Source organism: Pristiophorus japonicus, chromosome 21 (genome assembly GCF_044704955.1).
Source record: "Pristiophorus japonicus isolate sPriJap1 chromosome 21, sPriJap1.hap1, whole genome shotgun sequence".
Classification (NCBI taxonomy): Eukaryota; Metazoa; Chordata; class Chondrichthyes; family Pristiophoridae; genus Pristiophorus; species Pristiophorus japonicus.
The window spans coordinates 70,611,421-70,623,879 of NC_091997.1; the positions used below are offsets into that span (position 1 = coordinate 70,611,421).

Below are 12,459 nucleotides of genomic sequence, written 5' to 3' on the forward strand. Positions count from 1 at the left end.
TGGGACACCAGCTATTTTCAATATAATTAATGATTTGGATGAAGGAATGGAATGTAATATCTCCAAGTTTGCAGGTGACACTAAGCTGGGTGGCAGTGTGAGCTGTGAGGAGGATGCTAAGAGGCTGCAGGGTGACTTGGACAGGTTCGGTGAATGGGCAAATGCATGGCAGATGCAGTATAATGTGGAAAAATGCGAGGTTATCCATTTTGGTGGCAAAAACAGGAAGGCAGATTATTATCTGAATGGTGATAGATTAGTAAAAGCGGAGGTGCAATGAGACCTGGGTGTCATGGTACATCAGTCACTGAAGGTAGGCATGCAGGTACAGCAGGCAGTTAAGAAAGCAAATGGCATGCTGGCCTTCATAGCGAGACGATTTGAGTATAGGAGCAGGGAGGTCTTGCTGCAGTTGTACAGGGCCTTGGTGAGACCACACCTTGAGTACTGTGTGCAGTTTTGGTCTCCTAATCTGAGGAAGGACGTGCTCGCTATTGAGGGAGTGCAGCAAAGGTTCACCAGACTGATTCCCAGGATGGCAGGACTGACATATGAAGAAAGACTGGATCGGCTAAGCTTATACTCGCTGGAATTTTGAAGAATGAGAGGGGATCTCATAGAAACATATAAAATTATGATAGGATTGGACAGGTTAGATGCAGGAAGAATGTTCCCGATGTTGGGGAAGTCCAGAACCAGGGGTCACAGTCTAAGGAAAAGGGGTAAGTCATATAGGACCGAGATGAGGAGAAACTTTTTCACCCAGAGAGTGGTGAACCTGTGGAATTCTCTACCAGTTGAGTCCAGTTCGTTGAATTTATTCAAGAGGGAGTTACGGCTAAGGGGATCAGGGGGTATGAAGAGACGGCGGGAGTGGGGAACTGAAGTTGCATGACCAACCATGATCATATTGAATGATGGTGCAGGCTCGAAGGGCCGAATGGCCTTCTCCTACAGCTATTTTCTATGTTGCTATGTTTCTATGAAAGGTGCCCCTGTGGCAGGAACCAGGGAACTTAAGATGGGGGCAACTTAGTGTGCTGATTTTCGAATACTAACCCAAGTAGAGAGCGCTCTGTCGAAACAGTGGGAGCTTGCTGTGCGCAAATTGACTGCCGCGTATTCTACATTACAACAGTGACTACACTTCAAAAAGTACTTCATTGGCTGTAAAGCACTTTGAGACGATCGGTGGGCATGAAAGGCGCTCTATAAATCCAAGTCTTTCTTTCTTTCAAACACTGAAGAAAGAAAGACTTGCATTTATATAGCACCTTTCCTGGTCGCATCAGAAGAGCGTGAAGCATTTAAGCACGAGATGTTGTTTGTGCCTGATTTCTGATTATTTTAATTCAAAGTCCACATCCAAGAAATTCATTTATTCAATGAGCAAAGAAAATATCAATACTCACGTGTTACAATATTTAAAAACCCCGCAAATGTCCACTTCTCGAATTGTTGCATTTAATATCGGAAAATTCACCAAAGCTGGGCCAAGACCAACCAGGCACAAAACCCCTCCAGGACTAGTGGCCTGAGAAACAGTATTTTACACAAATCAGATATTCGTGGTGCACAAACTTCGCTAAACATTTGCCAGCAGATATGTTTCTCAAACTGACTGATGGCACAGTGGGTAAATGCACTTCGTGCAGTGCTGGGCTGTATAGAGCAGGAGGGTCCTTGGTTTGATGTCTGATCTGTGTTGAATTCGTCGGTGCGAGCTAAGGCGACAACCCTGCTGCCCATATCCTAACTTGTGTCGAAGACACCGATTCAAGGTAAGACTTAACACAAGCAGACCGTCAGACTGTTAGTTTATTTTTACTTGTATACAAGGGGAGAGCGCCCTAGTCAAAGGCTTAGGGTACCAACTCCGACAATCTACAGAAATTTTGGAATATTTATACACCCAACTAAACAACTCCCATCATATGTGATGGTTCCTCTTTTTTTTGTAATAGTGCAGAGTCTAGCAGTTAATTTAATTACCTCATCAGTGTTATCCAATGGCTACTTGTCTTAGCTACCCTTTCCTTATTTTGGGCTAACCTCTCCTTGCCCCCTGTGCACACTGTCTGTTTTTTTTGGTTTACACATCCTTATTGTGATTATAATTAGACAGAGAAGACAGATGACCTTAGCTGCCGTGAGGTAATGCAACCTGTGGTTTCAACTGCTGACAGCTTGTTTGCTATAGTTGCTGAAGTAAGCTTTAATTCTTAGGTTGACCAAATATAACGTCCCAGCAAGCCTTGCAATCTATGGTTGCTCTTTTTCTATCTTTCCACACTTGCCCATTCACCCATCACCCCTGTGCTCGCTGACCTACATTGGCTCCCAGCCCAGCAATGTGCCCAATTTAAAATTCTCATCCTTGTTTTCAAATGCCACCATGGCCTCGCCCCCTCCCTATCTCTGTAATCTCCTCCAGCCCCACAACCAACCGTTCCCCCCCGCTGCCCCCCAACCCTTGAGTAATCTGCACTCCTCCAATTCTGGCCCCTTTGCAATTCCGATTTGCTTCATCCCACCATCGGTGGTCGTGCCTTCAGCTGCTGAGGCCCCAAGCTCTGGAACTCCCTCCCTAAACCTCTCCGCATCACTCTATCCTCTAAGATGCTGCTTAAAACCTATCTCTTTGACCAAGAATTTGGTCGCCTGTCCCTTAATGTGGCACGGTGTCAAATTTTGTGCGATTACTGCTCCTGTGAAGCATCTTAGGACGATTTACTGGATTAAAAGCACTATATAAATGGCAGCTGTTGTTGTTACTATATTTGGCTCGAGAACAGACAAAGCAGCCCGAGTTCCTGCTTCTAATCACTATCCAGCGAACCTGCTGGAAACCACCTATAACTATATATCATATGAAGACAGAGGGGCTGGATTTGCTCTAATCCTGCTGGGCCTGCAGGAAGGGATGGAGTATAAAAGCAGGGAAGTCTTGTTACAGCTGTACAGGGTATTGGTGAGGCCACACCTGGAATACTGCGTGCAGTTTTGGTTTCCATATTTACGAAAGGATATACTTGCTGTGGAGGCAGTTCAGAGCAGGTCACTAGGTTGATCCCGGGGATGAGGGGGTTGACTTATGAGGAAAGGTTGAGTAGGTTGGGCCTCTACACATTGGAATTCAGAAGAATGAGAGCTGATCTTATCGAAACGTATAAGATTATGAGGGGGGTTGACAAGGTGAATGCAGAGAGGATGTTCCCACAGATGGGGGAGACTAGAACTAGAGGGCATAAACTTAGAATAAGGGGCCGCCCATTTAAAACAGAGATGAGGAGAAGTTTTTTTTTCAGAGGGTTGTTAATCTGTGGAATTCGCTGCCTCAGAGAGCTGTGGACACTGGGACATTAAATAAATTTAAGACAGAAATAGACAGTTTCTTAAACGATAAGGGGATAAGGGATTATGGGGAGCGGGCAGGGAAGTGGAGCTGAGTCCATGATCAGATCAGCCATGATCTTATTGAATGGCGGAGCAGGCTCGAGGGGCCTTCTGGCCTACTCCTGCTCCTCTTTCTTATGTTCTTATGTAAAGTCTCTCTGCTCGCTCTTGCTACTTTTTTCAACTTGCATTTTTGGATGGTTTCTACGTTGACTCGGCAGTTGGAACTCCTACATTGTACAGTTTCTTTGCCCAGGAATGCACAGGTGACTGGTGGCAAACACCTCATCGAGCTCCTGATTGTGCAGGTGCGGGACTTACATAGACGCCGGCCTGGACACAGAACTCTGCCCCAGTGCACTCGATGGTCATGTCCGGCAGAGAACCAAGGGCAGCCTTCACTTTCTGGGCCAGGCGCTGAGGTGTCTCCTTCATCACGTTCACTGTAAAATCAGCCCCTAGCTCCTTTGCCTTCTGCAATCGTCCGCTTGACAAATCTTCAAAAACAACAAAAAAAATCTCCTTTTGTTTCCAACAGTTTTCTGGGATTGAAGCTGGATCAACAATAAATGGGAATCTTTCCTCATCACTCCTGCTTGCTGAAGGGCAAGTGGCAACTATTGTTTAGTGATATAGAATCATAGAACTGTTACAGCACAGGAGGAGGCCATTCGGCCCGTCGAGCCCGTGCCGGCTCTCTGCAAAAGCACTTCAGCTAGTCCCACTCCCCCATAAGCAAAGGGTTCCTTTCTCTGTGGTCCTGCAATTTTTTTTCTTTCAGGTACTTATCCAACTCCCATTTGAAAGTTGTCATGTATGTAACCTTCATGTAACTGTAACCGTCATGTAACAACATTGTACACTGTATACACCTGAGTAATGCACACCTTGACCACAGGGGGTGAACTTGTGGGAGACACTCCTCACCTGGTCATCCAGGTATATAAAGGGAGGTCCCACGCAGGGTCATCACTCCTTGGTCCTGTGAATAAAGGTACAGGTCACAGAGTGACCTTGTCTCCAGTATGTGCCTCGTGTTGATTTACAGTAGAGTGTAAGGACACAACAAAAATCATGATTGAGTCTGCCTCCACCACCCTTTAAGGCAGCACATTCCACTTGCTGTGCAGAAACGTTTTTCCTCATGTTTGAACATATGCTTTAATGTTGTAGCATAGTGTTGCCTCGCTTATTAATGATAGTTAAGTAGTTATAAGAAGCAATGGAAATAAGGAAAAATAATTGTGACCACTGTTATATATGAATAAAGAGTCTGACTGGATACTGTGAGCTCAAAGTAAAGTGTGACCGTAGTCTTTTATTGCAGGTCTCCAGAGTGCCTCTCCAGCCTGTGAGGCCTCCTTAAGTACCTGTGCTCCCAAGGGATTGTGGGATCCCTTGGGACTCCAGGCGATGAGCCCTCTGGTGGTGGTACAAGGTATATACAAGTTTACATACATAATAACCACCACTAGCCCCCCAACCCAAACCCATCACTTCCACAGACAATGTGATTCTACCATTTCATTGATTCTACTGAGGGAAAGTTTGATTCCAAATAGAGTCAAGCAGAATGTTTACCCATCTTCACTTCCTAGCTCTCAAACCTTGGTTGGCTGCCCTCCACAGCAAGAACTCCCCCTATTGCTGTGGACTTTTCATTTTACTTTTCAAATAATAACTTTAAAACATACATATTTCAGAAACAATCAGGTCTAAAGTAATCAGCTGCCACAGGAACACATATCTGGAAATCACACGGGTGAAGCCACTGAATATATTTTTTTGTCCAGATAATCAAGCATGTTTTCCCAATTTGTATTTCCAGCAGCAAAGGCTTGGAAAGAAAAAAAAAGACTTGCATTTATATAGTGCCTTTCATGACCACCGGACATCCTAAAGCGCTTTTGGAAGTGTAGTCACGGTTGTAATGCAGAAAACACGGCAGCCAATTTGTGCACAGCAAGCTCCCACAAACAGCAATGTAATAATGACCAGATAATCTGTTTTTGTTATGTTGATTGAGGGATAAATATTGGCCCAGGACACCGGGGATAACTCCCCTGCTCTTCTTTGAAATAGTGCCATGGGATTTTTTTCGTGCACCTGAGAGAGCAGACGGGGCCTCGGTTTAACGTCTCATCCGAAAGACAGAAAGATGGGAATGCAAAAGTGGAAAATGATACCTTTAGTGCCAGCTTTTGTGCTGGCCGTTCAAGGTCATTAAGAAACGGGTTGAAAATGTCCAAATGCAAGATTCTGAATCTGGCAGAGATGGGATAAAAGTTCAATCCGCACTGAATTTAAACCTATTTTCTTGTGGTGAAATACATGATCCCTCGGGACCAGAATACGTTGCGGAAAAGGATGTTTATTGTGAATGATATGAACTGAGCGTTGAGTTTGATAGGAACTAGGCTTTAATAAAGGGGAGTTAACTGGTTCCAGGACTCTTTCTGATGTGTAATATTTTGTGGGAACGCGCCAGCTCCCAATCCTCCACATCCTTGTTTCAGTAAACAAGCTCCTTTTTAAAAAAGCCCCGCTCAAAGCCAAGATTTTGTTGCTCTATTCCTTTCTCCATGAAGAAAATCTACGCCAATGACCAGGGTTAAAGTAACGGGTTCCTTTTCCAGGTTTGGAACGGGTAACATTATGGAACAGAAAAACTTGCACAATATTGCCAAGAAAATGAAGAGAAGGAAGGAACTGCTCTTCTTCTTTCGTAAAGCAAATCAAACATCAATATCTAAGTTGGATATCCAGGCCAAAGCTTCCGGTGTAGCAACGTGGCTATCTTGTACAAAATCAAAATACTGCAGATGCTGGAATCTAAAATAATGGAGTTCTGATGAAGGGCCATCGACCTGAAACGTTAACTCTGTTTCTCTCCACAGATGCTGCCTGACCCGCTGAGATTTCCTGGATATCTTGTAAGCTGCCTGCCAATTCCCTCTGAGGGCAGTGCTCGATGATGTGCTCCAGGGTCTGATTAGGAGCTCCACAGTCACATGATGGGGAGGCTTTAATCTTCCACCGATGGAGAAGGTGGCAGCACCGACCGTGACCGGTTGTGAGGCAGTCGATGGTTGTCCACAGTTTGCGAGGAAGGTTTGATCCTTCAGGCTGTAGTGTGGGTTCCTCGATAAGGAATCCATTCCGTATGTCACAGTTCTTCCGAGCATTTCGCCATCGGTCATCAAAGCACGGTGTCAGTTGTGGCTCAGTGGGTAACACACTTGCCTCTGAGTCAGAAGGTTGTGGGTTCAAGTCCCATTCCAGGAACTTGAGCACATACATCCAGGCTGACACTCTCAATGCAGTGCTGAGGGAGTGCTGCACTGTCGGAGGTGCCATATTTTGGATGAAATGTTAAACCGAGGCCCCGTCTGCCCTCTCAGGTGAACATAAAAGATCCCATGGCACTATTTCGAAGAGCAGGGGAGTTATCCCTGGTGTCCTGGGGCCAATATTTATCCCTCAATCAACATAACAAAAACAGATTATCTGGTCATTATCACATTGCTTTTTGTGGGAGCTTGCTGTGCGTAAATTGGCTGCTGCGTTTCCCACATTACAACAGTCACTACACTCCAAAAGTACTTCATTGGCTGTAAAGTGCTTTGAGACATCCGGTGGTCGTGAGAGGCGCTAAATAAATGCAACTCCATAGTCTATTTAAGGCTGAGGGGAGATCGCTGAAGGGCTTTGGCGACAGTCCATAATGGCCTTCTAGATTTGAGACGGGTTGGTGGTTGGTTGTTAAAGTCGGCATGTCTTTGCTGGTTGTATTCTCTGGAGGCTGCATATTGGCAGTGTAGGTGTGGTGGTGCGATGTTTGCAAGCACAGGCAGCCAAGGTGTTGGTGTCGATAAAAGCAAGAATCACTCTGATGTGTCAGCTGGGAATTGTTTAAAACGGAAGGTTATAAACACGCCTTACCACAAATCACAACTTGAGCCGCCATCATCGTCTTGGCAACCAGCAGACTCACAAGTCCAATTGTCCCTTAATAAACAGATAAACAGCACATCAGTGAAAAGGTACTGTGGCAGGTACATGGCAGATTCTGCGCCAGCTAAGAGTTATTTATCTCATTTGGCACTAAATTAAGAATGTGCATTTATAGAGCGCCTTTCACAACCTCAGGATGTCCCAAAGCGCTTCACAGCCATTTAAGTACTTTTTGAAGTGTAGTCATTATTGCAATGTAGGAAACGCGGCAGCCAATTTGTGCACAGCAAGCTCCCACAAACAGCAGTGAAATAAATGACCAGATAATCTGCTTTAGTGATGTTGGTTGAGGGATTAATATTTGCCCCAAGACGCTGGGGATAACTCCCCTGTTCTTCTTCAAAATAGTGGCATGGGATTATTTATTGGCTGTAAAGCATTGGGACGTCTTGAGGTCATGAATGGCATGCCACAAATGCAAATCATTCTTTCTCTAACACAAAAAAAAAGAATTTCTCACTCTCATTCTCCTAATCTGCACCATTCCCCAGTCAATAGGGTAGGCAGTCACCTTGTCCCCAGGCCTCTGTCTTTACTACTTAATATCTGGCTGGCAAGCGCTGCATTGAACCATCGTCAAAGCTGCAAGTGGAGTGAAGTTGCAATATCTCCCTGTTTTATTTTGAGTCTCATAAATGCAACCAATAAGTTGGAGACACTCTGAGAATGCTCCTTAGCAAGTTTACTTTTAACAAAGTATCAAAGAATGTGTGTAATTGTACACTGGGAGGTTTCAAACAGGCGAAGATATTGGAAGAGCCAGCGTCAAATTTTGCTGAAAGCCTGCAGTGTTTGTCATTGGGGTATGTTCTTATTACAGAGAATTGCATAGAATGCATGGCATAGAATGCCGGCTCCACACAAGTCTCCCCCCACCCCTTTTTATCTAACCCCATCGGCAATTTGACTCAGACAGTGGCACAGGCCAGGATTATTGAGCACATGTCTGATTTTAAACCATACAGTCTGGCTTTTTTTCTGGCAGGAGACGGGGCTTTGACATTAAATTATTCAACTGTGGGAGCCATCACATATTGTGACGCTCTTTACACTGAACCTCTGCGGTGGTGCTAATTTTATCTCGACATTAACCTACAATGTAACTGACACTTGGGCCTGTCTTGATCAGTGATGTAAGGCTTGATCACATCACAATGCTCACCCTGTCTATAGTCGAGGAACTTGCAGGAGATGTCACACAGCAGCAGGCCATGTGAACATATGTGGCATTTTTTAATCTGGGGAAGCCTTCCACCCCCTGCCCAGCCCCGATCTCCAGCTTCCCACCCTGATCTCCAGCCTCCATCCCCCGCAACCCCCTGCCCAATATCCAGCCTCCCTCCCCCCTCCCCGATCTCCAGCCCCCGTCCCCTTCCCCCTCCCCTAGGGGGAGTGTTTGCTAGTACTGTTGGGGAGTGGTTAAACTAACATGGCAGGGGGATGGAAATCTATGCAGGGAGACAGAGGGAAATAAAATGGCGGCAGAAGCAAAAGATAGAAAGGAGAATAGTAAAAGTGGAGGGCAGAGAAACCCAAGGCAAAAAACAAAAAGGGCCACATTACAGCAAAATTCTAAAGGGGCAAAGTGTGTTAAAAAGACAAGCCTGAAGGCTCTGTGCCTCAATGCGAGGAGTATTTGGAATAAGGTGCGCAGACAGCAGTTAATGGATATGATGTAATTGGCATCACAGAGACATGGCTCCAGGGTGACCAAGGCTGGGAACTCAACATCCAGGGGTATTCAACATTTAGGAAGGATAGGCAGAGAGGAAAAGGAGGCGGGTGGCATTGCTGGTTAAAGAGGAAATTAATGCAATAGTAAGGAGGGACATTAGCCTGGATGATGTGGAATCGGTATGGATGGAGCTGCGGAATACCAAAGGGCAGAAAACGCTAGTGGGAGTTGTGTACAGACCACCAAACAGTAGTAGTGAGGTTGGGGACAGCATCAAACATGAAATAAGGGATGTGTGCAATAAAGGTACAGCAGTTATCATGGGCAACTTTAATCTACATATTGATTGGGCTAACCAAACTCGTAGCAATGTGTGGAGGAGGATTTCCTGGAGTGTATTAGGGATGGTTTTCTAGACCAATATGTCGAGGAACCAACTAGGGAGCTGGTCATCCTAGACTGGGTGATGTGTAATGAGAAGGGACTAATTAGCATTCTTGTTGTGCGAGGCCCCTTGGGGAAGAGTGACCATAATATCGTAGAATTCTTTATTAAGGTGGAGAGTGACACAGTTAATTCGGAAACTAGGGTCCTGAACTTAAGGAAAGGTAACTTCGACGGTATGAGGCGTGAATTGGCTAGAATAGACTGGCGAAGGATACCTAAAGGGTTGACGGTGGATAAGCAATGGCAAACATTTAAAGATCACATGGATGAACTTCAGCAATTATGCATCCCTGTCTGGAGTAAAAATAAAATGGGGAAGGTGGCTCAACCGTGGCTAATAAGGGAAATTAAGGATAGTGTTAAAACCAAGGAAGAGGCATATAAATTGGCTAGAAAAAGTAACAAACCTGAGCACTGGGAGAAATTTAGAATTCAACAGAGGAGGACGAAGGGTTTAATTAAGAGGGGAGAAATAGAGTACGAGAGGAAGCTTGCTGGAAACATAAAAACTGACTGCAAAAGCTTCTATAAATATGTGAAGAGAAAAAGATTAGTGAAGACAAATGTAGGTCCCTTGTAGTCGGTTTCAGGTGAATTTATAATGGCGAACAAAGAAATGGCAGACCAATTGAGCAAATACTTCGGTTCTGTCTTCACAAAGGAAGACACTAATAACCTTCCGAATGTACAAGGGGACAGGGGGTCTAGTGAGAAGGAGGAACTGAAGGATATCCTTATTAGGCGGGAAATTGTGTTAGGGAAATTGATGGGATTGAAGGCCGATAAATCCCTGGGGCCTGATAGTCTGCATCCCAGAGTACTTAAGGAAGTGGCCCTAGAAATAATGGATGCATTGGTGATCATTTTCCAACAGTCTATCGACTCTGGGTCAGTTCCTATGGACTGGAGAGTAGCTAATGTAACACCACTTTTTAAAAAAGGAGGGAGAGAGAAAACAGGTAATTATAGACCGGTTAGCCTGACATCAGTATTGAGGAAAATGTTGGAATCAATCATTAAGGATGAAATAGCAGCGCATTTGGAAAGCAGTGACAGGATCGGACCAAGTCAGCATGGATTTATGAAAGGGAAATCATGCTTGACGAATCTTCTGGAATTTTTTGAGGATGTAACTAGCAGAGTGGACAAGGGAGAACCAGTGGATGTGGTGTATTTGGACTTTCAAAAGGGTTTTGACAAGGTCCCACACAAAAGATTGGTGCGCAAAATCAAAGCACATGGTATTGGGGGTAATGTACTGACGTGGATAGAGAACTTGTTGGCAGACAGGAAGCAGAGAGTCGGGTTAAACGTGTCCTTTTCAGAATGGCAGGCAGTGACTAGTGGAGTGCCGCAGGGCTCAGTGTTGGGACCCCAGCTCTTTACAATATACATTAACAATTTGTATGAAGGAATTGAGTGTAATATCTCCAAGTTTGCAGATAACACTAAACTGGGTGGCAGTGTGAGCTGTGAGGGGGACGCTAAGAGGCTTCAGGGTGACTTGGACAGGTTAAGTGAGTGGGCAAATGCATAGAAGATGCAGTATAATGTGGATAAATGTGAGGTTATCCATTTTAGGTGCAAAAACACAAAGGCAGAATATTATCTGAATGGCGGAAGATTAGGAAAAGGAAAGGTGCAATGAGACCTGGGTGTCATGGTTCATCAGTCATTGAAGGTTGGCATACAGGTACAGCAGGCGGTGATGATGGCAAATGGTATGTTGACCTTCATAGCTTGAGGAATTGAGTGTAGGAACAGGGAGGTCTTACTGCAGTTGTACAGGGCCTTAGTGAGGCCTCACCTGGAATATTGTGTTCAGTTTTGGTCTCCTAATCTGAGGAAGGACGTTCTTGCTATTGAGGGAGTGCAGCGAAGGTTTACCAGACTAATTCCAGGGATGGCTGGACTGTCATATGAGGAGAGACTGGATCAACTGGGCCTTTATTCACTGGAGTTTAGAAGGATGAGAGGGGATCTCATAGAAACGTATAAGATTTTGACAGGACTGGACAGGTTAGATGCGGGTAGAATGTTCCTGATGTTGGGGAAGTCCAGAACCAGGGGACAGTCTTAGGATAAGGGGTAGGCTATTTAGGACTGAGATGAGGAGAAACTTCTTCACTCAGAGAGTTGTTATCCTGTGGAATTCCCTACCGCAAAGGGTTGTTGATGCCAGTGCATTGGATATATTCAAGAGGGAGTTAGATATGGCCCTTATGGCTAAGGGGATCAAGGGGTATGGAGAGAAAGCAGGAAAGGGATACTGAGGGAATGATCAGCCATGACCATATTGAATGGCGGTGCAGGCTCGAAGGGCCGAATGGCCTACTCCTGCACCTATTTTCTATGTTTCTATGATCTCCAGCCTCCCCCTCCTCTGCCCAGCCCCGATCTCCAGCCCTCCTCCTCCCCCTTCCCGATCTCCAGTCTCCCCCAATCTCCAGCCCCCCTCCTCCCCCTCCCCGATCTCCAGCCTGCCCCGCTCCCCAATCTCCAGCCTTTGTGCCCCCAACCCAAACTCCAGCCGCCCTCACCCCCCCCCGATCTCCAGCCTTCCCCCAACCGCCCCCCCGCCCCCCCCTAGCCTCGATCGCCACAAACGAGACAAGTGATTGTGGATAACTCGGTCGCTGCTCCAGGTCAGTAACTTTACCTGCTCCACAGATGAAGACCTTGCTGCCTATTGTCACCCCTGCCCTGCGACAGGCATGAATGGCAACAGAGAGCGGCTCGACCATTGCCCCTTCCTCATAGCTCACGCAGTCAGGAAGTCTGAAATGAAGGAGACACCATGATTTTACATACATAAAGTACTACCTCGAGTTCAGAATTCATACTTTTCAGAGGAGAGTAGCGAATAAATATTTGACAGAAAGACTTGCATTTATATAGCACCTTTCACACCCATCGGACGTCCCAAA

At 45.6% G+C, this 12,459-nt stretch overlaps 1 protein-coding gene across 1 annotated transcript in view; it reads right to left on the reverse strand.

The window, feature by feature from the left end:
* Window positions 1-12,459, reverse strand: part of LOC139234100 (sorbitol dehydrogenase-like) — an 89,261-nt gene that overhangs the window by 68,521 nt on the left and 8,281 nt on the right. The window contains exons 3-5 of the mRNA XM_070865037.1: window positions 12,192-12,310; window positions 7,339-7,404; window positions 3,718-3,893 (exon numbers count right to left, since the gene is read on the reverse strand). Of these exons, the coding sequence (XP_070721138.1) occupies window positions 3,718-3,893; window positions 7,339-7,404; window positions 12,192-12,310 (361 nt within the window). The remainder of the gene's footprint in view (window positions 1-3,717; window positions 3,894-7,338; window positions 7,405-12,191; window positions 12,311-12,459) is intronic.